Below are 20,301 nucleotides of genomic sequence, written 5' to 3' on the forward strand. Positions count from 1 at the left end.
TGGAATGCATTTAATGGCTGTGTAAGTATTATTGTATTAAGATGTATTTATTTCAACCTTTTAAATGACTGCAAACATTTTGAATTACAGAGCTCCCAGCAGATTCCAGGTAAAATACAGTCAATGGCAAGAATCTGCAAAAAAAAAAAAAGCCCTTCACTGTATTATCCGAGGGAATTCCCATTTTGTAAAGTTAAGAAAGTCACCTATATTACTGTTCCACATTTGCACTTAAATGAAACAAGAAACAACAAAAGATTGTGTGTCATAATGTCTTTATATATTTCAGTGGCATCAAATGATACTGGGCAGGTGAAATCTACTGCTGCCGTTCCACCTGATCTCTATGTACAAAATAATAAACAAGCGACCCTGATAATCCTGGTACTTCCAGCAATATGACTTTAAATCAAAGAGATAGAGACAGTTCATATCGCATTAAAAAAAAAAAACATTAAAAAAATTAGTCAGGAAGTATACCATTAGGCTCCAAAAAAAAAAAAGCTTCCAAAATAAAGCGACATGCATACAAGTATTACATGGTGACTTTCAGTCACGTTACTCTTGGTGGTTTCACGTCAGAGCGTCTGCAGCCAGACCGAGTAGATCCTGTTTGAGCGTGTCTGTGCACTCGGCCTGGCTCGCTAATCGTTGTAGACAGTCTGCGGTCTCGCGGGGGGAGTAGTACAGCTGCCGCCCCCCGTCCGGGGAGCCCAGCAGCAGCGTAAGACAGGCCCGACGCATCACCGGGTAGTTGTAGTGCAGAGCGAACCAGTACACCTGAGGAAGGAGAGGGGCACGGACACCTCTGCCTCTTCCTCCTCTTTCCTCCGAGGTGGGGAGGGAATTTGCATGTGAGTTGGGGTGCTTTGCTGAACTTTTTACCTCTTTTATTCCTGAATCCCCTGACACACCTGATTTTGAACTCTCCCGGGTTTTGGGAGTTGTGTTCGCTTTCCGTCCTCTCGGTTTTTTACTTCCTTTTTGGTGACCGGAAGCTTTTGTTAGCACGGACATCTCTTCTGATAGGTTCTCTATTTCCATTTCCACACAAGTCAAGACCAGCTCAGATGTCCTGTTAGCCAGGTGATCCTCAGTAGTCTTCAGGTGGTCTCGGTTCAGTCCGGCAGGGGACGCTGCTGCGTGGTCCTCTGATGGAGCTGATACAGTCTCGTTGGGGCAGGGGGAAAGGAGACGGGACACGCAGAGATCCTCCAACTCTTTCTGCATCTCCATGGCCAAGAATCTGCAAGCTCCCACCATGGTCTCACCTAACGGATTCTTTTGGAAGGTCAGCTCCTCAGTATCTGTTTGATAGGAAGCGAGGCCTTCCAGCACCAATTTGTCTAAAAACTGGCATCGCCCTTCCTCGGCCTCGCTTGACGCTTCGACGTTCTTTGCCAGGCGACATCCATGCAGGTAATGTAGCACTGGTAGCAACATTCCTTTGCTCACGTCTTTAATGCGGATGGCTTCTCCGGCATTGGCGTGAGCTTCCCCGAATCCGCCCGTCAGCAGAGCCCTGAAGTACTCTGAGCCGACCTCGTCCAGGTCCCTCAGGCCGGCCACGACCTCCCTGTTGGCTGGGATCTCTGTCCCGTCGTCCAGCAGGAGGAGTAGGTCAAAGGTCGAGGTGCCATACGGGCACATGTCGGCACGGCGAGGCTTTTTGGAGGGAGGGGGCGCTGCTGCGTCGGCTTCAAAAGCTTCTTGGCTTTTCATCGGGTCCGGATCCGATTTGATGCTAGTCACCAGAGGAGACAAGCATCCAATCAGGAGATAATAGTACAGCGAGTGGAGCGTGGAGGTCGGGTCCGAATACGGCACGCCGCCATAGCAAGAAAGCAGCTGCCCACATTCGCAAGTGTGGCTTTCGTCATCGTCATCGTTGTTGTCGTCGTGGCAACCAAGAGGCTTCAGAGCCAAGAGGAGGCCGCCAGTGTCCAGGAGAAGTTTCCTCAAGAGAGACTTGTTACTGTTGGATGAATGCAAATTATTATTCAGCTTGTGAGAAAGACAGAAAATCATTAAAAAGGTGAACCAAAACATTTTTTTTCTACAAAAATGCCACAATTGGATTTGTATCCATGACCATGCATCTCAAAAAGCACAGGAGGCCCTAACACACTAGCCCAATGGTGCCCAAAGTGTGGCCAAGGGGCCATTTGAGGCATGCAGCTCTTTTTTTTTCTACATTTTGTGTCTAAAATACACATATTTTCACCACGATACACATGCTTGCAAATTTTGCTGTTCTGCATGCAGCCCCAGTTGCAAAAAGTTTGTACACCCCCCACACTGGTGTCTAGTTCACTAACTGACCTGCTGATTAAGGGCAGAGAGAGCGCACATTTGACTTTGTGCGACTCGGAGCCCGCCAGCATCACGTGAGCCAGGGTACCCGAACCGAAACTCGACTCGCACTGGACTTGGAGATTATTAAGGAGAGTCAGACCTGCACAAACAAAAGAACACAAGTCATTACGTACTGCTTGTTATTACATGACATGACATGGAAACGTGCATCAGGGTTTATGCTACTCCATATTTACACAACTTCATTTAGTCTCCATGTGCAGAGGAAAGAAGAAATAATGTTGTATTCAAACTTCTCACCGAGTTGTTTAACTTTGGCTCTCACTTGCTCCGTCTGCCCTCCGGCCCCGCCCTCCCTCTGGCAAAGATGGTGGTGAATGAGCGGCACCAAGCCGGTGCGGATCAACGTCTCAAAGCAGTTGGGGTTGCAGCTGAGGCGGCACAGCAGTCGAAAGCAGCAGCTTCGGGGGTGCTTGTGGTGCGTGAGGTAGTGGAGCAGGCCGGACACAGTGCCCAAGGTGACCAGGGTCGGGGTGGGGTCGGCGACATACGAGAAACGCGAGAGCAGCAACAGGATGGGCGACTCGGGCGTCCAGGGCTCGGGGTGATATGGGTGGTAGTAAACCGGTGGGCGGAGCGCAGACGGAGGAGTGTCAAGCGTGACTTTTGCAGTCGAAGAAAGCACCAAGTGCTGCCGTCTATTGAAGGGCTCCGAGAACTCGGAAGGTGAGACAGGGTGGTTCTGTGTCATGGTAGAAGGGGAAGAAATGGTGGGGAGGCTGTTTTGGGTCGGTTGTGGACTCGAGGGAGGAGAATCACTGACTTTCCAAGGCGATGATGAGGTGAGCTGAGTGTCTTTTTTCGAGGTAGAGGAAGTAACGGCGTTGAAAGGAGAGGTGCTTTTAAGAGACGAGAGGCTGTAAGGGTTTGGGGAGACTTGAGGAAACGTGGATGTCCACTGCCCGTCTGCGCTGCTTGATGAGTCCAGCAGGTCCTCTTCAGAGGAGATCATTCCCTCAGACAGCAGCCAGGACCTGAACGGAGCACAAAACATTCCCATGTTACATGATGAATCAGTAGAATCAGAACAAACAATTGCACTTTATTTTTCCTACCTGAGACTTAAAAAGCTTGAGGAACCTTGATCCCTGCCACCATCCTCCTGTCTGGAGCCCTCAAGAGTCGGGAAGTCGTAGGACTCGAAGCATGACGATGACATGAAGTCGGCGAGAGACGAGCTGGAGGCGACACCAACATCCATCTTCTTAGCTGACGGCTCCTCCCCTGTGGTGAGCGCCACGAGGCGGGCAACTAGCAGGGGGACCAGCCCCAACTCCTGTAACTGCTCCAGGGAGTCCTCGTCGAAAACAAAGTCCACGAAGGCCAGAATGACGAGCCGTGAGAGGGGGTGACTCGGGTGGGCGGCCAAAAAGCTCATCAACACCTCCAAGCCGCCGTGCTCGCTCACCTTGATCCGGTTGACCGCCTCCTTGCAGCACAAGCACAATGCCTTGAGGAAGACTCCCGACTTGAGCTGATCCTTCTTCACCTCCTCCATGAACCTCGGGATGACCCCGAGTGACCCCACGAGGGGGCGCAAGCAGCCTTGAAAGCACACGTTAGCCAGCGTTTTCAGTGCCAGCTGCTCAAAAGGCTTCCCAGCCTCTCCGGACGCCATGACGCCCAGCTGGGTCAGGACTCCTGAGCGAGACACCTCCCGGGCGCATTTTAGGCTGCATCCCCGGGTGAGCTCGTGGAGGGTCTTGAGGGCAGCCCGCCGCAAGCCCTGAGGGTATTCTGGAGCGATGAGGGGGGCAAGGGCCGATAAGGTCCCTTGAGTGAGCAGCGCCAGGCGGTTTGAGGGCGTATCTGAGAGGTAGAGGAGGGCGCGAGCGGCCGACTGAGCGCTCTGCAGTTTAGGACAAGAGTCTTTGGGTGAAGCTGCAGGGGGGGAAGATGGGGCGGAGGACAACGACACACAGAGCAGGAGAAGAGGTACGCCACCTGGGGGTGACATGAAGATTAAATCAATTTTTCTCAACTGTAAAGAACACCAGATGTTTTTTGATTTATATCCATAACGTCTGATTCACGATGCAGTCCATCACTGCTCTCTAACCTGCCGAGTGGATGAGCGCAGAGCTCTCAGAGTCCATTGCCATATTTCCCAAAGCCCGTGCAGCTCGGTTTTGGATGGTCTCCTGGGCCACGTTTTTCTTCATGATGTCCACTGAGGCAGCAGGGACATTTGTCAACATTGCACACCATGGAACGTGTGTGTCACATAAAGCGCTGTATTAAAATATCTGAAAGCAACACTCACCAACTATATTTATTCCATCAAGCTTACGAACCTACAATAGAAGTTTAAGTTCAATAAATGTTAAATGTATAGAATTATTGTGTTGTAAGTTCATCTCACCTCTATACGTGTTTCAAATTCAGTGCAGCAGTTGGCCAGGATGCTGAGAGCCAGGTCCAGAGTTTTCCCAGAGCATTCCGGGTGGCTGAGCAGGTCCAACAAGGGTCGGAGACCATCCCGAGTTCGGAATCTGGTGATGCCAGCCTTGTCGCCCTTTATGTGGTGCATCCGGATGCCGACCAGAGCTCGCCACTGAGAGTATCTGGACCTCTTGTCCAGCTCTCTGCCACCTCCTGACTCTGCTTTGCCGTGACCCGGGTGTTCAACACCAGCGGCTGCTTTGGACAGGTGGGCCAGACACCAAGTTAAAGATAATTCTGGCGATGATGGAGAGCCCTCCCTGGAAGATGGTCGAGATTGCTTCCAGCCAACTTGCATGGTAGAAGCAGCCATGGTTGCCTTGCCAGGCACTTACTTATCTCTTTGATATACTTGCTTTAACTTACAAAAACGTTATTCCAAACGTGGAGCATTGCTTGGATGTTTCCAGCAAACAATTAGTCATTTAAACAACAAAACAGGTCAAACGTAGTCTAACAGTGTCCATTCATACATTATTTTCAAGTTTCACATGGTCATAAAACTACAAGTCCCAGCATACAAAAGAAGTCTGTACCGCCTGATGCCGCAGTGGCTGATTGGAAATGAAGTTCCAGTTGCTTCGCTCCGCTCCCCGCAAAACAGGCCTACGTCGTGCTGAAGGCCAGCCAACCGTTTTTCTAGCTACCTGACGTGTGTTCGCCAAATGTATCATATTTTCACATGTTAAGTGACGAGGCAAAGCTATGACCGCTCGATGCTGTGCCACCACTGATCGAATAATTTGTGTGACACAAAATGCAATCGCCTGTGTTAGCCGCTAACGCCATCTTTAGCCAAACAAGAAGACAGGGACGACTAGGGGAAGGAAGTAGGGAGCGGAGAGGAGGGCTCGCTCAAATAGACGATGGGAGTTGTAGTCCACATTTCGCGCCGAGTCGCTTCAGGTTGAGCAAGTCGTGCCAGCGAAAACTACAATCCCATCGGCAATACAGCCACAATACAGCTGGTGGAGTTTCGGGATTGTAGTTTTTTGATACACGCTAACGATAATAATCGACGATGCGTGCAGCAAATAGGACTACAGTTCCCAAAATATAGGCTACACAATGATGTCTCTTGTTTACCCAATACGTCAGCCTGCTTTCGAGGCGTTGTTAAATTCCACGCTAGAGACATCGTTTGTACGCCAGCGCATTCACCGATATGGTTGTGAGTTAACAACATGGACAATATCGGAACACTTGTGATTCAGGGTTCAGAAGTAGAGGGAGTGGAAACGGCTGTTACCATTGCGGGCGCCGATAAAACTAAAGCAGGTTAGTATTTTAGCACTTGTAGTAAAAGTTTGTTTGTGAGTCATCGATGACGAAAGGTAGCCTGGCAGGCTCCAGTAGGGGCACTGAATACTGTTATAAACAATACAACGAAACTTGTGTGTGTGAATATCTATTTATGAAACCTGATTTCAAAATTACTCCATTTATTCAACCTTCAGAGTTTGTATGGACCTTGCTGGCCACATGGCATCTTGTAAACACCAGACTTGAAATGGATCAGGCTTTCGACCAGCCCATATGCAAGAAAAAGAAACTTTGGGAGACGGTGGCAGAGAAAGTGAATGCCAAGCTGAGGGAGCCCGATGGGGGCGACGTCACCGTGAAGTCCTACGAGTGCGACCTCAAGTGGAGAAACATGTTGACCACCTACAGGAAGAACGCCGCTAGGGCCAAGAGGCTGGGGGAGGCCAGTGTCCACTGGGAGTTCTTCAGGAGGATGCACGAGGTCCTGGGTAAGAGCCAGGAGGAGATCCAAAACCTGCGGCAGGCCAAGTTGAGCGGGACTAAGGTGGGAAAGGCCATGGCGAGCAAAAGGTTCACGCCAATTCTGCCATCACCCACTGGTGCAGCTTCATCCGGCTCCCCACGGCCTCCGCAGGACGTCCTGCAGCTGTACATGGAGCTGCAGGAGAGGAAGCTGAAGATGTGGGCCCAGCAGAAGGCTCTGGAGGAGAGGAAAATCGAGGCCATCAACAACCTGGCCCAGGCCATCTCAAGCCTGGCCCAGAAAAACACACACATGGACAAAGATGGCCGCTAGTGGCCAAGATGAAGTCTCAGTCACTGAACTGCTGCCACAAGATAAACGATGCATGCAATGTATAGGTACTCACCACTAACGAATGATAACGTAAGATGATCCATGAATAGATGGAATCAGAGAAGTTAAATGTAAGTTTCACGCGTGCATTTTTCTCAAACTATGGTGTGGTCAAGGACCACCCAACAAATTACAAAACGCGAATGCTTGACGAAAAAACATCAGTGAAACATGACATTTACAAATTGTGGGCTTTTTTTTTTAACAGTGGTACATGTGTGCTGAATATTTTACCAATATCACAAATGTACACATTTTTACCAACTTAGGGTGAATAAGATATTTTTGTAATTAATTTTTGGACCAAAATTCAGCGATCAACAATCCACTGCATTGCTAAAGCGTACCACTACCCTCGTGGGTAAAAAGTGGAACTGCAACGTGTTGAATCCGCATTAAAAGTGACTGTGATCATATCAAGATGCTTGTATTCATATGGTGGCAGTTCTAATAATATTTAACAAGGCATTAAGTTCTCTCTCAACTTTTCCAGAAAATATTATAAAACTAACATCTATGAACCACCTTCAAAATAGGGGGTTAAACAAATGGTTAAGCATCTCATCCGCACACATTTATTGTATCTTCATGAGCTTTGAGAACATAAAAGTTCTGCAATGGCATCCCGTTGGTGTACACCTTCCTCATCTTTCTCACCCTCTTCATTTAGAACTTCCTCCTCTCCAGCTTCTCCGTGAACCACATCGCCTATGTTCAAGAGGATATTGTGGAGCACGCAGGCAGTCAGCACCACAGCTCGGGCTCGGCTGTAGTTCCCGATATCCAGGCACAGGAGTCTTTGGAATCTGGCCTTGAGGTTGGCGACAGCCTGATCCAGAATCCGGAGGTGCGGCTCCAGTGTGGCGTTTAACAGCTCTTCTCTCGGCCTGCAACTTCCAGTGTAGGGTGTTAAAATGTGAGCAGTTAGCGGGTAGCCTGCCCGGGCCAGCAGCACAGAGCCGGGAGTCATCAGGTCCCGTTTGAGTTTGTTACTGAGAGTGACGCCTCTGTCTGTGTCCTGGCCTTTGCCGATCCTGCAGTGGAGGAAGCGTCCTGCACGGTCACACACGAGCTCCAGGTGGAGCCAAGAGTCAGGATGCTCCGCCTTCTTCATCCTCTTTGCCTCCGGCTGTGTGCTCTCCACGTCGTGTTTCCCTATCGGCAGCCTGACGGGAATCCGTGTGTGTCCCAGCACTCCTAGCACTCGAGGAACACACGGGCCTCCTTTGTCATTCCCTCCGGAGAGCGGGAAGAGGATATCTTCTGCCTCGCTTCCTGCAGAGGGAAGGTCACACAAGTGAGACTCATGGCATCATCTGAGACAACATTGTGAAACCCACCCACTGGCCAACAGATGTGCTTCTCCTCCAGCATGTTGACACACTGGCAGAAGTAAAAGAAGATGCGATGGATGTTTCCTTTCTCCAAGTGGAAATGGCGAGACAAGGCACGGTAGCTGACGCGCTCGGAGAGCAGGGTGAGGCACAGCGGAACCGTCTGGGACAGGGCCAAGCGTGCCCGGCCCGTCATGGGAAACCTGGATTTGCAGCCCTGAAGGACAGCTGTAATGTACTGATGAGACATGAAAGAGAAGTGGGAGAATGTCACATACATCACAAGCAGAATAAACTTTGAAAAATCCTACCCTATGGAAATTACACAGTTGCATCTCAATAAATGAGAATATGCTGGAAACGTTATTTGATTTCAGGAGTTCAATTCAGACAAAGAGAAGAAAAGGCTCAAAAGTTTTTGCAGCTTATTTGCTGATTAGAGCGTTTACAATATTCAGCTATATGAGAATTTTTCACATTTTATGAGATACTGATTTGGGGTTTTTATTAGCTGTAATCATCAGAATTAAGAAATACATTTGTGTGTCTAAAGTCATAAAAGTTTTTGAACTACTGAAAGAGACTAACCTTAAATATAATTTATTGAAATGCACCTGTATGTACTATTTATTAATCATTATATATAATATAGTGCCAACTGCAACCCATAGACCAATATGTACTGTACATGGCCTCTATTATGCCGGAAGTAGTACATCCGGGCATTGCGACGCGGCCAATGAAAGTAGTTGCCATATTGAACTGGGTATGTAGTGATAGAAAAAGTATATTTTTAAGAGGGCGACATCTCTATGCATGCACAACATTCACCGTTAGGCTAGAAGAGCAGTTGTTTCTAATGTGTCGAATGGTTTATTGAGCAAGGTAGTAGCTCACCTTGACTGCAGCAGTCTCCTCCACAGTGTTATCGCACTGCTTTGGCCGTTCTACCGCCACTTCCTCCCGGGAAGCGGCAGTAGTAGTAGTAGCCTGTGAAACTTGAGGCAGCATATTAGTTTCTATCGGCCGTGCTGTCACACAAATGTCAGACTGACGCAGACGTTTGACTTTATGTATCAGTTCCGCCTCAAATATCTCCTCCACTGCCTGGTCCAAGCGCTGCTCCAGCTCGGCCTCCGACAGGGGCTGCCACTCCCGCTCCGCCAAGTCCAGGACGGCCCTGGCTGCCGACAGAACACACTGGTTGGCGTCCATTCGCACGAGTAACGACCGAGTGAGCCCCCGTTTGTCACTGAGTAAAGCGCCTTTTTTTTGTCTGCGCACAGGCTAGTAATCAAGTTAGCATCGCTAGCTCAATGCTAACGTAGCCGCGCTAACAGGTGCTGCGTTCACTAATGTCAGAAACAATTGGACACACGAGTATCCTTACTATTAGACTTAAAGGTGTGATGTATTCAGAACACCAATGTGTACTAAAATACTCTTAGAACTAAACATCTGCTAGTCATCAAATTAACTCAATGGCTTGGTTCTTAATAAAAGACAATTCACTACGTAAAATTCAAATAGGAGGACAAAGGTGAAAAAACAACCTGTTTTAATGTTGAATCATTTACATTTTTTGACTGGGGCCCTAAGTCAACTCTGTCAAATACATTCAAGCACCCTAAGGTGACTCATGGAGGATTTGGCTTTGTAGTTGTAGATCATCTAAATCAGGGGTCACCAACGTGGTGCCCGCAGGCACCAGGTAGCCCCCCACAACCACATGAGGTGCCCGCAAGCCTGCTTTTCATTCAGGTTTTCAGTTAATAATGAAAGAACAGTAGAAAGAAATGCATTCTGAAATACAAAATGTGAGTTGTGGACACCAGCATTTTGTTAATGTTCTGGTAAAACAAGCATATTCGCTTTGTTTGGGTTTAAAATAAGCTCTGAAAATAAATGTTACAAAAATGAGTAGCTCTTGGCCATTTTCATTTTGTAAAAGTAGCTCTCACAAAAACGTTGGTGACCCCTGATCTAAATCATAAATATTACTCAAGTTTTGCTGCGTTCCATTCTCTTTCTGTTTTAATTTCAGGGAAACAATCTGTAACAATGTATAAATAGTATACAAGCAAATACAATAAACCTTTACGTGATTGTGGGGTAACAGGAGGGCTCAAACACTACTTCCTTAACTTACATTTCCTTAACTTATAAACATTTACCAGGCCCACGGATTAAGGTCGACAAGATGCTGTGTGCTACAAACATTAGCCAGGATGTAACATTGGGATAAAGATGGTTCACTTTGCAGCCATTGTGTTGCAGGAAATGATCAGCGTGAATTTGTTTCTGAGACCCCAAAACAAGCCAGTATATGCGAATATCTTAACACAAACAAAAGCGTAAAAAGGTCTCTCCTCGTTGACGCCCACATTGAAGCCAGTAAAAAACAAACACGCACAAGTAAGGCAGCTCAATGACAGCTCAAATAAAGACTAGACTTAATTAAATAGGAGGTATAATGCTTTACATGTTGAGCCTCTACCAGGTAACAGTGTTGTGACCAGTGTGGGGTGTGAATATGGATCTAACATGCACACAAACGCATCGCTTGCACGCACAACAACCCGTGTTTGTTTCTGTCCAGCTCCAGATCTGTTGTCCGCAAGACTAGCCGCTGAGGCGTCGCTTCCCAAATGTTCCCTCCCTCGTACCCTCCCTCGCTCAAACCGGTGCAAACCCCCACTCCTGCCTCTCCCTCACTGTACGGCCGGCTCGTTGGCTGTGCTGCCCGAGTCCTGCGGCTTCATGACGTCGGGGAGCTCAGGGGGTGTGGAGAACGGCTCGATGCTCAGCTGCTCAAATGAATCATCTGCAGGAAGACACACGTACGCACATGAGGTGAGCCAAATCAGGAAGTGAAGACAAGCACGCACGCGCGCACACACACAGCAGTCATCCAGGCAGCAAAGTGGAGATGTCTTATTTTACTGAACAAAACATTTCTTTACCGAGACGAAACGCTAGTCCAACTGTGCCGGGGGCCTGAGGTCGCGCTGTTTGGTTTGTGAAGCCACAGTTTCCCAGCGTCTGAGTGTCTTCCAGCAGCATGTCGTCCTGAACGCGACAAAGATGCACAGTCATTTGGAGCAGGTGACAACATGATACAAATCAGAGCAGCACCTGAGCGACCAATGAGCAGGGTTCCTCAACAGGTGGACCCGGACCTTGCACATGTAATTTGACCTGCACAACATTTTGGAGACTACTGTGCAATTGTAAACATGTGATGATCCTTGGTGTAACTTGCTAAGCATGTCCGAAAAACAAATAAACCACCTCATTGCAGCACTGTACGTGCTCTGACACACACGAGGCCTAAACGTCGCCTTCTTTATCAGTGTGTCCCACAGGACTGCGATCTACTTGTGGCAACGTGTTGCGGGGTTTACACAATTTGCCATGACGCATGTGTATGTCACTTTTATGGACGCTGTGGGAGACAAAGTGAGCTAAAAAAAAAACCCAAAATGCCACAAGAAAGAGTGTGAGTGTTTTCAGACTGGAGGGGCCCACGGCAGCAGTGGCTGCTCGTTGAGGAGAGAGATACCTATGTGCTCTCATGCTAAAGTCTTCAAACGTGTCCAATAACACCAAAAAAAAGAAAGTGTTTGTCACTAATTGCTTTTTTGAAAAACAGACTCTCGAGGGGTCTGAATACTCGCTATATATAGCAGCAAAGCTGGCAACACGGATCCCTCCTGCTACAGCTTCTTATTCTCTAGCAGACCAGGTGTGTATGAGGTGTCTTACGAAGCACAGTTACAACTTTTTCTCATTAGATTACAACTTTTTTTCTCTTCATATTTTGACTTTGTTGTAAAATTACTGCAAGATTTTTTTGGTTTTGAACATTTCCTTGTTAAATTATATTTTTAGAATGTGCTGCCAGCCACAAATGGCCCCTGGGCCACACCTTGGACACCCCAGATATAAATGCTATGAAGACATCAAAAAGGCTTCTTGGAGATGTGCTGCACGGAAACGACGTTTCTGACGTCTTTGTGTAAACTGTAATGAGCAGCGCGCCTCCTTTGTTGAAAAGATCCAGGTACAGCCTCCCTGTTCCAGTTTCCATTTTTCAAAAATCGACTCGCGACAAATCTCGTCAAGAGACTTTTGGAGAGTCGGACAAGAAAGCACACGTCGGCTCTGTCTCGTTTGTGACATTAAAAAAACGACAAAAAGAATGACCAAACAAAGTTCATTTGTATTTTTAAACATATTTGCTTAGCTCTTCATGTTTTTTTTAACTCACCCTTTGTCTCCCAAAAGATTCCCCGTCTCTCCTATGGCGTCCGTTATGATGGCATGCAAATGCGTCATGGCCAAACACGCAAATGAGCTGACGTCATTACGCGCGGTTTACCTTGTAAAGCATCTGATCCTCGGGCGGCCTCTTGAGGATGCCTTCCACGATGCGTTTCAGCTCGTACACCGAAGTGGACTCTTTGGCATCGGTGAAGATGGTCGTCTTGTGACGTCGGATCATTAGAAACACATCCTGTGGACGCCAAGAGCGGCCGCCGTCAGTGATTGACAGATATGTTTGACACATGACACTAATCTTCTGATACGCAGGAGACAATATATCAATTAAAACATCAACACTCACCTAAGCATCAACATCAAAACAGAATAGCTAGGGGTTTTGTAAACCACATAAAAACAAGGCCAGTACAGTGTTTCCCACAGGACTACAATGCATTTGTGGTGACGGTGGGTTGCGCAATCTAGGAGTATCGCGGCAGGTTTGATTACTTGTTGAATATATCGACAAAGTCACGTGCCGCCACAAATGAATGTATGGGAAACACTGCAGCCCTTTCGATACCGATACTTTTTTCTAATCAATTTAATGACTTTTCCTTCAATTTGTTGATTAGGATTACATACGGAATAAAACACAGGACAAAGATTTCAGGCAAACAAAAACATTTTAAATTATTACTTATAGATTTTGTGAAGAATTTAAAAATATAACAACAATGTAAGACAAATTGTTTGAGCAAAATAGTCAATAGGGCTAAGTTGCTAAACAAAAACAAATTTTAAGATGAACACGACGAAACAGACGTTTATGAAAAAAACAAGAGACCTGAAAAATATCATCACGCTAGTGTCGCTTCAAAACAGATCCAACTCTTCATATCGACACTGTCGTTATTTGCATCGATCCGCCCGCCTCTAATTAATGGCGTCACGCTCACATTTCCTGCATTTAAATGCCGAGTGGAGATTTATGAATTGAGGCAGTTAAGCATTATTGTCATCACATTTGATGAACAAAACGAAAAGTTTAAAAGTGACAGCCAAGTCAGTTAGCATCAAGCTATCGCACTTTGGGAGGTAGAACCATACAAACAGCCGTGAAGTGTAATAAGAATGAGTAGGTCAGTAAAAACAGTCAACGAAGGAAAATGTCTACTAAACTTGACAAAATATTTCGACTCATTTGTTTAATGGCCAACATGAGTCATGTCGTGATGAGCTAATGCTATGCTAGCTGCATTTAACGTCCACTGTTAAGTTTAAAGCCGCAGTTCGCCGGTTTAACTTTAGAGTCACAACAGGCCCCAGGCTGCGGATTACTAAATCATCATTTAATGGCTATCTTTAAACCAGGACGACATTCAAATGCTTGCTTCCAGATTGTAAGCAAATATTACTTAAAAAAAAGAACACATCTTCGGTTGCTACTGACAACTTAAGCTAGTTTTGTTGTCCCTCTCCAGCTAAGGAACGGTTGACAGTAACAGTAAAGGACGGCTGACACTTGTACAAAACAATGTGAGCCTCTTGGCTCTTTTACGCCAACACGTTTGCTGCTTCATGACAACCACCGACGGTGAAATTAAGAAGCAATGTGTCGTTAAGATGAAATGCTCACCGGAGAGAGGCTAGCAAGTGTTAGCTAAACAAAGCAAGCCTCTTGGATGTCGGCTTTTTGGTGATACGCTCGCTTCCTCTTGGTGCTGTGGTGTAATCTAACATATCGGCCGCATTCACCGGCTGCGCAAAGTGAGGTTTAACGAGCCAGGTAAGGCATTATAATGTTTTGTGTGTGAGTTTAGTGCACTCACCATGTCTCACGGTCGACTACACAGTGAGGGGGGGTGGGGTGGGGGAGGGAAAACGCCTCAACTGCACAGCGACAGCTGATGCTGCGTTAAAGTTGTACACTCGACTGTCGGAATTTCGAAGTTTCCCCAAACTCGGCTCCGCTGAACGCCGCCTTTTTAGAATGTCAGCAAATCAGTTCCACTCATTGTACCTTCCAACCTCACTCATCACTCACTCTTACTAATAAATACAACGCGGTGCAGAAATGTGTGTGCTTGTGTTAGACCGTGGTTCATTGAATGCAACCACACTTTCATAGATAAACGCGGAGTCCTTAATGGAGTGCTTCATGTTTGTGACGTAAACACTGCGCGTGTTTTTTGTTTGTGTCGTGTCATGTGTCTGGTCGTTAAAAACGCATCTCAGGGATCCTGTTTACTCTTGGAGTCACCATTATTATGATTGTATTTTTCATTGAGATGTTTTCGTTGCTCCCAAGCACTGACAAAACTGCAGTTACAACTTCAGCCAGCAGATGGCAGCATTTTTTGCTCCTGACTGCAAATACTGTACGACAACACGAGCTATGGCCCAGTGGTCTCCAACGTTTTTTCTTGAGCGCTACTTTTACAAAATGAAAATGGCCAGCAGCGACTCATTTTTGTAACATTTATTTTCATACTTACTTTAACCCAAACAAAGCGAATATGCTTGTTTTACCAGAACATTAACAAAGTGCTGGTATCCACACAACACACATTTTGTGTTTCAGAATGCATTTCTTTCTAGTGTTCTCATATTAACTGAAAGCCTGAATGAAAAGCAGGCTTGCGGGTGCCTCATTGGGCACCGCATTGGTGACCCCTGAGATATACAGTACTCCAGACCCGACCGTGATAACTGAATTAACGAAGCAGGATTCCTTCTTTGTAAACAAAATATTTTAGTTTAACCCATTTACGATCTTCTGAATACATTTACTACTATGAGAGCCCCCTATATTAGGTGCCGAATGTAAAAAAAAAAATTAAAAAAAAACTTTTTTAGCTATATAGTTTGAATATTTAGCTCACTTTTCTCACATTTAAAAAAGTACAAATTCAATGGTATTAATATTATATATATACTGCTCAAAAAAATTGGAGGAACACTTCAAAAACACATCAGATCTAAACTGGGGGAAAAATGATCTTGAATATCTTTCCTGATAATAAGTGGGTGATGTATTAGTAACAAAATGATGCCACATCATTTGATAGAAATGAAAATGATCACCCTATAGAGGGGGGTAATCAAAGACACCCCAAAAATGAAAGTGAAAAAATGATGCAGCAAACTGGTCCATTTTGCCAAAATGTCATTGTAGCAACTCAAAATGATTCTCAGTAGTTTGTGTGGCCCCCACGTGCTTGTACGCATGCCTGACAACGTCGGGGCATGCTCCTAATGAGACTGCGTCAAAAAATATAAATATGAAATATAAAAATATGGCAAAAAAACCTTAAATATAAATATTATATCCATCAATCCATTTGCTATGCCACTTGTCTGCACGTGTGTCGCGGGGGTATGCTGGTGCCTATCCCAGCTGACTTTTGGCAAGAGGCAGGGTACACCCTGGACTGGTCGATAAATAAGATATATAAATGCCAAATTTAATATCTAAATATAAATCTTAAAATAAATCTTAACATTCTTCTGTAGAAATACTTCAGCATGTGGCACCCTGAAAGAAAAAGTCAATAATAGTCATTCATAAAAATAAGAACGTCACATGAAAATGGTGTAAACATATTTGGGATATCAAAACGTAATGTGAAATTATTTGTCAAGTGTAGTTTGTGTTGTGTGTCTTATGCTCACTGAATGAAAATTAGGAGACGAAAAACAAACATAGTCCTTTACGCCCGGACTCACTATAGAGCGCCCCTTGTGGCCACATTACGTACATGCTGGCGAGGTGGTCAGTGAATTCACGTGACGTCAGTGTGACCAATGATTGGCCAAATTTGCAGCCAGCCTTCTCGCTATCTTGTTGCCAGATGCCAAACACTTAATCAATATAAAAGATGAGGTGAAATATTTTAGAACAAAACCGAGGACTGTGTAATTTTATGACTTTATCTTGACTTCAATTCTGGCTGGTTTAATATTTATTTTTAACATTTGTATTTAGTTTTAAATTAGATTTAGATTTCCCATTTAGTTAATTTTTTTAATAAAAAAAAATTACAGTCACCTTCACATTCGTATTACCCAATATAGTAAATATAAAGACAGTTTACCTTGTAGAGAAGCAGAATGGGTGGCGGACAGGAAATGACGTCGGGGGTTCAGAGTTGAGTTTTAGCTTGTGGTGGGCTATTGCCGCAACTATAGCCTGTGTTATTATTATGACTATTATCTTGCTATCATTATGGTGCCTGTGAGATAATTTAAACCTGCAATAAAAGCCAATAAAAGTTTCAGTGGTCAAGTCTGGTGCTTGTCTCATTGAATCAATTTACTGACACCCATGGACCCATGTAGATATTACATTCACAAGTTGATTGGTGGTCTTAATGGCATATACAGTATTTCTACATTAGTTAATTTAGCCTGACAATGCTTCATTTGGGAAAAAAATATGTACAATTCGATTAAATATGCTTTTTTTTTCTAACAATAGGCCGTAGTCAACCAGGAAACTGTAATAATTTATTCATTAATTTTTCACAATGTAGCGAGGGACAACTGTACTGTCATTTGAAAATACTCCTATATATAAATACTACTATACATTATTGACATTTGAATTCAATATCATGTGACGTGACAGTGCGACATGAACAACAATAGCGGACAAATGGTTCCATTCCAAAGCAAAATTGCATGTTTAATTTTTCAAAAAACATTTCCCACAGGATTCATGAAAATTCAAAGACAACTGGTGATGAAAAGTCCTCCGGAAGATGACCGTGGTTCAGTTTCCACCTCATTGTCAGAAATTGATGGAAATTCACTCAAATATCCATGAATTCCACTTGCAGAAAGAAAGGCGACTTACAGATTTAACGCTATTTGACCACTAGAGCGCTCTCTCGGATCTCTATGTTGGTGTACTGCGGAGCAGAGAGGAGAGCACGTTAAGATCATTTTAACACGACAAGACTCCGACGCAAAAACTCACACGTAGTGGCCGTGGCGTGTGAACAGGTTTCAGGCCGCTGCAGCAGAGCAGCGCAAAGGGTCGCTGTTTCGTGGCCGAATGTTCTTGGAAGCAGAGAGCGAAGACCTTGGCAGGCAGGTAGACGTCCCAGTCGGCCGCATGGTCCTGGACAAGCTCGCGGACCATGCTGGTGGAGAGCATGCAGGCCACATGATTAGGTACAGCAATCTAATAAGATCTGGTGCAAATGGACGTCATGTTCCAGACCTGTCAATCATCTGCTGTGTGTTCTCATCAGTGGCGCCGGCGTGTGGATGATAGATCACAAGCGCCGTGGAGATTGTCAGCTGACTGGTGAGCTCCTGGTTGATCTGATGCAGACGGTGATACACACAGGAATTCGGCATCTTCACGTTGTAGTGTGGGGGCGGCTATCGCTCACCTGGCGGATGATGTCGCGAGGCAGCCGGGAAAGGACGCACAGCGGGAAGCCAAAGTGCACGATGGTGTCTGCGATGTGCTTGGCGACGTGCTTGGAAAGGAACGCCGGCACGGGGGCGGCCTCCACCCACTTGGAGTAGCAGTCGCTCAGCGTCACCACGTAGGTGTGGCCGTTGTGCGTCTTTGGCAGAGGCCCGCGCACGTCCAGGCTGAGCCACTGCCACGCCTCGCTCACCTGACGCATAGACGGAGATGCTGAGTGAAGGTGGACGCGCTCAGCCGCACAGCAACACAACTCACCTGGATCACCTTCTCAGGGTCTTTGCAGGCCATCTGTGGGAGAAACAGGAGAGCGTAACAATATTTTAATAAAACTGGCCCCTCACAGCAACTGCCGAAAAAGTCCAGGTACCAAATGCACCCACCACCACTGCTATTTTTAGAAAAAGCCTTGCAGGCTGTAAATGGGCTCCGGGTTACACCTTGGACGCCACTACCCTATACAAGTTTTCTACACTATTCTTTGTGTACAAGGTCAATCTGCATTCTTCTCCTCTTGGCCGACATGTTTGGAGTTAGCAGCGTACCACCTGGCCACACCTACTCTCTTGGGATTGGTCACAGCACAAAACTTAATAACTGCGCACACAGTATATCATAATTAATAATGAGGTTGCACACAAACCTCCTCAGTGGAGGTCATCACGTCGGTGTCAGGAGCCCACTGGACGTCCTGTGGGTAAACACAAGAGGAACTGTTGTCGCTGTCTTTAAACTGTGCGCGACGACATCACCGCAGAGAGTTTTCATTCACATCATTACCTGTGAGGCACAATAATCCCCGTGGAAGAAGTGCGGGAAAGAGGTGATCTTTATTAGGCCTTCGTCCATGATGATCCTCCACCTGCTGGGCTTCCGTTGGTCCTCCACGTGTCTGATGAACACACACACAAAAAACACTGAGCAAGCAACTCATGTTGATTAAAGGCTGGTGCAAAGTTTACCTGGCAGGGTCGCTGTCCTCGTGGCCGAGGGGGTCGTCTGGGACGCTGCCCTCAACCGTGTCAGGCGTGGCCGTCGCCGTATTTGAGGATTTAGTGCTAACGTGCTAACGATACAAACAACAGTCCATGACATCAAAATATAAACAAAGACATTTTTTTTTGTAAAATTTAATCTCACCTTCCGTCTCCTACTTTTTGGAGTCGTGAGTGCCTACATTGAGGAGACAGCAACAGTATTTCCACGTTAAAATTGTACTTGTTTCATTTGAGCTGAGTTGTTGAGTCTCATAAATAGACGGAGGATAAATCATAGCTGTCTAGCATCATAGTGCTTACTTCTGCAGGAGGTGACTTGTTTATCCATCGATAAAATATGAAATCCAAACCTGCATCTTTTTGGCCTCATCTTGGGGTTGAAAGATTGTGGGAACAGCATCTTCTCTCAGCTGGACACATTTGCCACTTCTGTCCAGGTGTTGCTCCTCAAAGTGTTTGCTACACAGCACAGAGAAGCGAGAAGGCGTCCAGTCCTTCCACTTCATGTTGGCCAGCCATTTCTTCAGTCTCCTCTCGTTGAACAGTGGAAACCTGCAGCAGCAGGAAACATTACATGTAGTGTTAGCATTAGCATGAGATGACACTTAGTGGGGCAAATTTAGCTTAGATATTACGTGAAAATAACTACGCACAACTGCAGGCTTACTTGAAATATTTCTCGTCGGGGCTCTCACACCCATAGGCACATTTATGACGCCCCATTTACAACAAAACTTGCCCCACAACTTTGGAATTGTTCGCCTTGTTCGCGTTAGCACATTTAAGTCAAGTTGGCATACAGGAACGGCGGAGCCTTTTTTCAAAATAAGACCTTCGGACTGTCGGAAGGTTTGTGGGTACAGTTTAACCACCGTGTCATCCGTAATAACTACATTAGAAATTCTTAAGATTATAATATTTATAGTTTTAATATTCTAAATTGGGTTTACATGCGTTAATATTGCTAAGCATTTGATTATTTACGTGGTAATAAACCATTTCCGCTTTGAGCTTACAAAATATCGCACGCTTCATCGGACAAGCTCGATAGCGGATGTTGTTATAATTCTTCTTCTTGGTTTTATTGGCGTTCAGTGTTGCCAGACAGCAAATGAAAAATTATCGTACCAGAAGCTTAAAACTGTCGTATTTTGATTAAAATATGTAGATACCCGATCTGACTTTGCTCAGATATACGTCACCGTGCTTAGTGTGGCTTATAATGCAGTTTCACGTTTAAATAAACTAAAAGCACTGTTGGAAAAAAGCTGCCACGGGCAGAACAGCGTCCCCACCTGGCAGTAAGAAGGTACGTGAAAAATTGCA

General features: G+C 45.8%; 5 protein-coding genes and 1 long non-coding RNA gene across 12 annotated transcripts; 2 read left to right on the top strand and 4 right to left on the bottom strand.

Annotated features, from left to right (window-relative positions):
- Positions 1-258: 258 nt before the first annotated feature.
- On the bottom strand, positions 259-7,349 carry armc5 (armadillo repeat containing 5). The gene is made up of 7 exons (XM_054759567.1): positions 4,739-7,349; positions 4,640-4,670; positions 4,436-4,546; positions 3,432-4,320; positions 2,617-3,350; positions 2,323-2,455; positions 259-1,975 (listed from the first exon to the last, which is right to left on the bottom strand). The coding sequence occupies exons 1-7, from the start codon at positions 5,129-5,131 to the stop codon at positions 574-576; spliced, it is 3,693 nt and encodes a 1,230-aa protein (XP_054615542.1). The 5' UTR covers positions 5,132-7,349; the 3' UTR covers positions 259-573.
- si:dkey-66i24.7 (uncharacterized) lies at positions 5,259-8,597 on the top strand. 3 transcript variants are annotated; one of them, XR_008566746.1, is made up of 3 exons: positions 5,259-6,096; positions 6,276-8,234; positions 8,309-8,597. XR_008566746.1 is itself a non-coding variant. In XM_054759580.1 (2 exons), the coding sequence occupies exons 1-2, from the start codon at positions 6,003-6,005 to the stop codon at positions 6,875-6,877; spliced, it is 696 nt and encodes a 231-aa protein (XP_054615555.1). In that variant the 5' UTR covers positions 5,259-6,002; the 3' UTR covers positions 6,878-8,597. The 3 variants fall into 3 exon arrangements, 1 of the variants encoding a protein (XP_054615555.1); XR_008566745.1 differs by having other exon boundaries at positions 6,276-7,853; positions 7,978-8,597; XM_054759580.1 differs by having other exon boundaries at positions 6,276-8,597.
- Positions 7,499-9,644, bottom strand: LOC129171168 (uncharacterized). Its single transcript, XM_054759579.1, has 3 exons — positions 9,169-9,644; positions 8,278-8,509; positions 7,499-8,212 (listed from the first exon to the last, which is right to left on the bottom strand). Exons 1-3 carry the CDS (start codon positions 9,484-9,486, stop codon positions 7,524-7,526), a joined length of 1,239 nt encoding a protein of 412 aa, XP_054615554.1. The 5' UTR covers positions 9,487-9,644; the 3' UTR covers positions 7,499-7,523.
- On the top strand, positions 8,983-12,471 carry LOC129171172 (uncharacterized). 2 transcript variants are annotated; one of them, XR_008566747.1, is made up of 4 exons: positions 8,983-9,037; positions 10,871-11,124; positions 11,924-12,016; positions 12,163-12,471. It is a non-coding gene; the product is annotated as an uncharacterized LOC129171172 (long non-coding RNA). The 2 variants fall into 2 exon arrangements; XR_008566748.1 differs by lacking the exon at positions 8,983-9,037 and adding an exon at positions 9,141-9,505.
- Positions 9,813-14,470, bottom strand: elob (elongin B). 2 transcript variants are annotated; one of them, XM_054759581.1, is made up of 4 exons: positions 14,367-14,470; positions 12,653-12,787; positions 11,235-11,340; positions 9,813-11,095 (listed from the first exon to the last, which is right to left on the bottom strand). In XM_054759581.1, exons 1-4 carry the CDS (start codon positions 14,367-14,369, stop codon positions 10,983-10,985), a joined length of 357 nt encoding a protein of 118 aa, XP_054615556.1. In that variant the 5' UTR covers positions 14,370-14,470; the 3' UTR covers positions 9,813-10,982. The 2 variants fall into 2 exon arrangements, with proteins under 2 accessions (XP_054615556.1, XP_054615557.1); XM_054759582.1 differs by lacking the exon at positions 14,367-14,470 and adding an exon at positions 14,174-14,339.
- Positions 14,471-17,201: 2,731 nt separating this feature from the next.
- On the bottom strand, positions 17,202-19,803 carry zgc:153292 (uncharacterized protein LOC100003014 homolog). 3 transcript variants are annotated; one of them, XM_054759824.1, is made up of 12 exons: positions 19,643-19,803; positions 19,326-19,527; positions 19,118-19,150; positions 18,940-19,043; positions 18,758-18,869; positions 18,621-18,668; positions 18,236-18,268; positions 17,937-18,170; positions 17,762-17,865; positions 17,516-17,681; positions 17,393-17,447; positions 17,224-17,319 (listed from the first exon to the last, which is right to left on the bottom strand). In XM_054759824.1, exons 1-11 carry the CDS (start codon positions 19,696-19,698, stop codon positions 17,403-17,405), a joined length of 1,137 nt encoding a protein of 378 aa, XP_054615799.1. In that variant the 5' UTR covers positions 19,699-19,803; the 3' UTR covers positions 17,224-17,319; positions 17,393-17,402. The 3 variants fall into 3 exon arrangements, with proteins under 3 accessions (XP_054615798.1, XP_054615801.1, XP_054615799.1); XM_054759823.1 differs by having other exon boundaries at positions 17,202-17,447; XM_054759826.1 differs by having other exon boundaries at positions 17,202-17,447; positions 19,629-19,782.
- Positions 19,804-20,301: the final 498 nt, after the last annotated feature.

Source organism: Dunckerocampus dactyliophorus, chromosome 18, assembly GCF_027744805.1.
Source record: "Dunckerocampus dactyliophorus isolate RoL2022-P2 chromosome 18, RoL_Ddac_1.1, whole genome shotgun sequence".
Lineage (NCBI taxonomy): Eukaryota > Metazoa > Chordata > Actinopteri > Syngnathiformes > Syngnathidae > Dunckerocampus > Dunckerocampus dactyliophorus.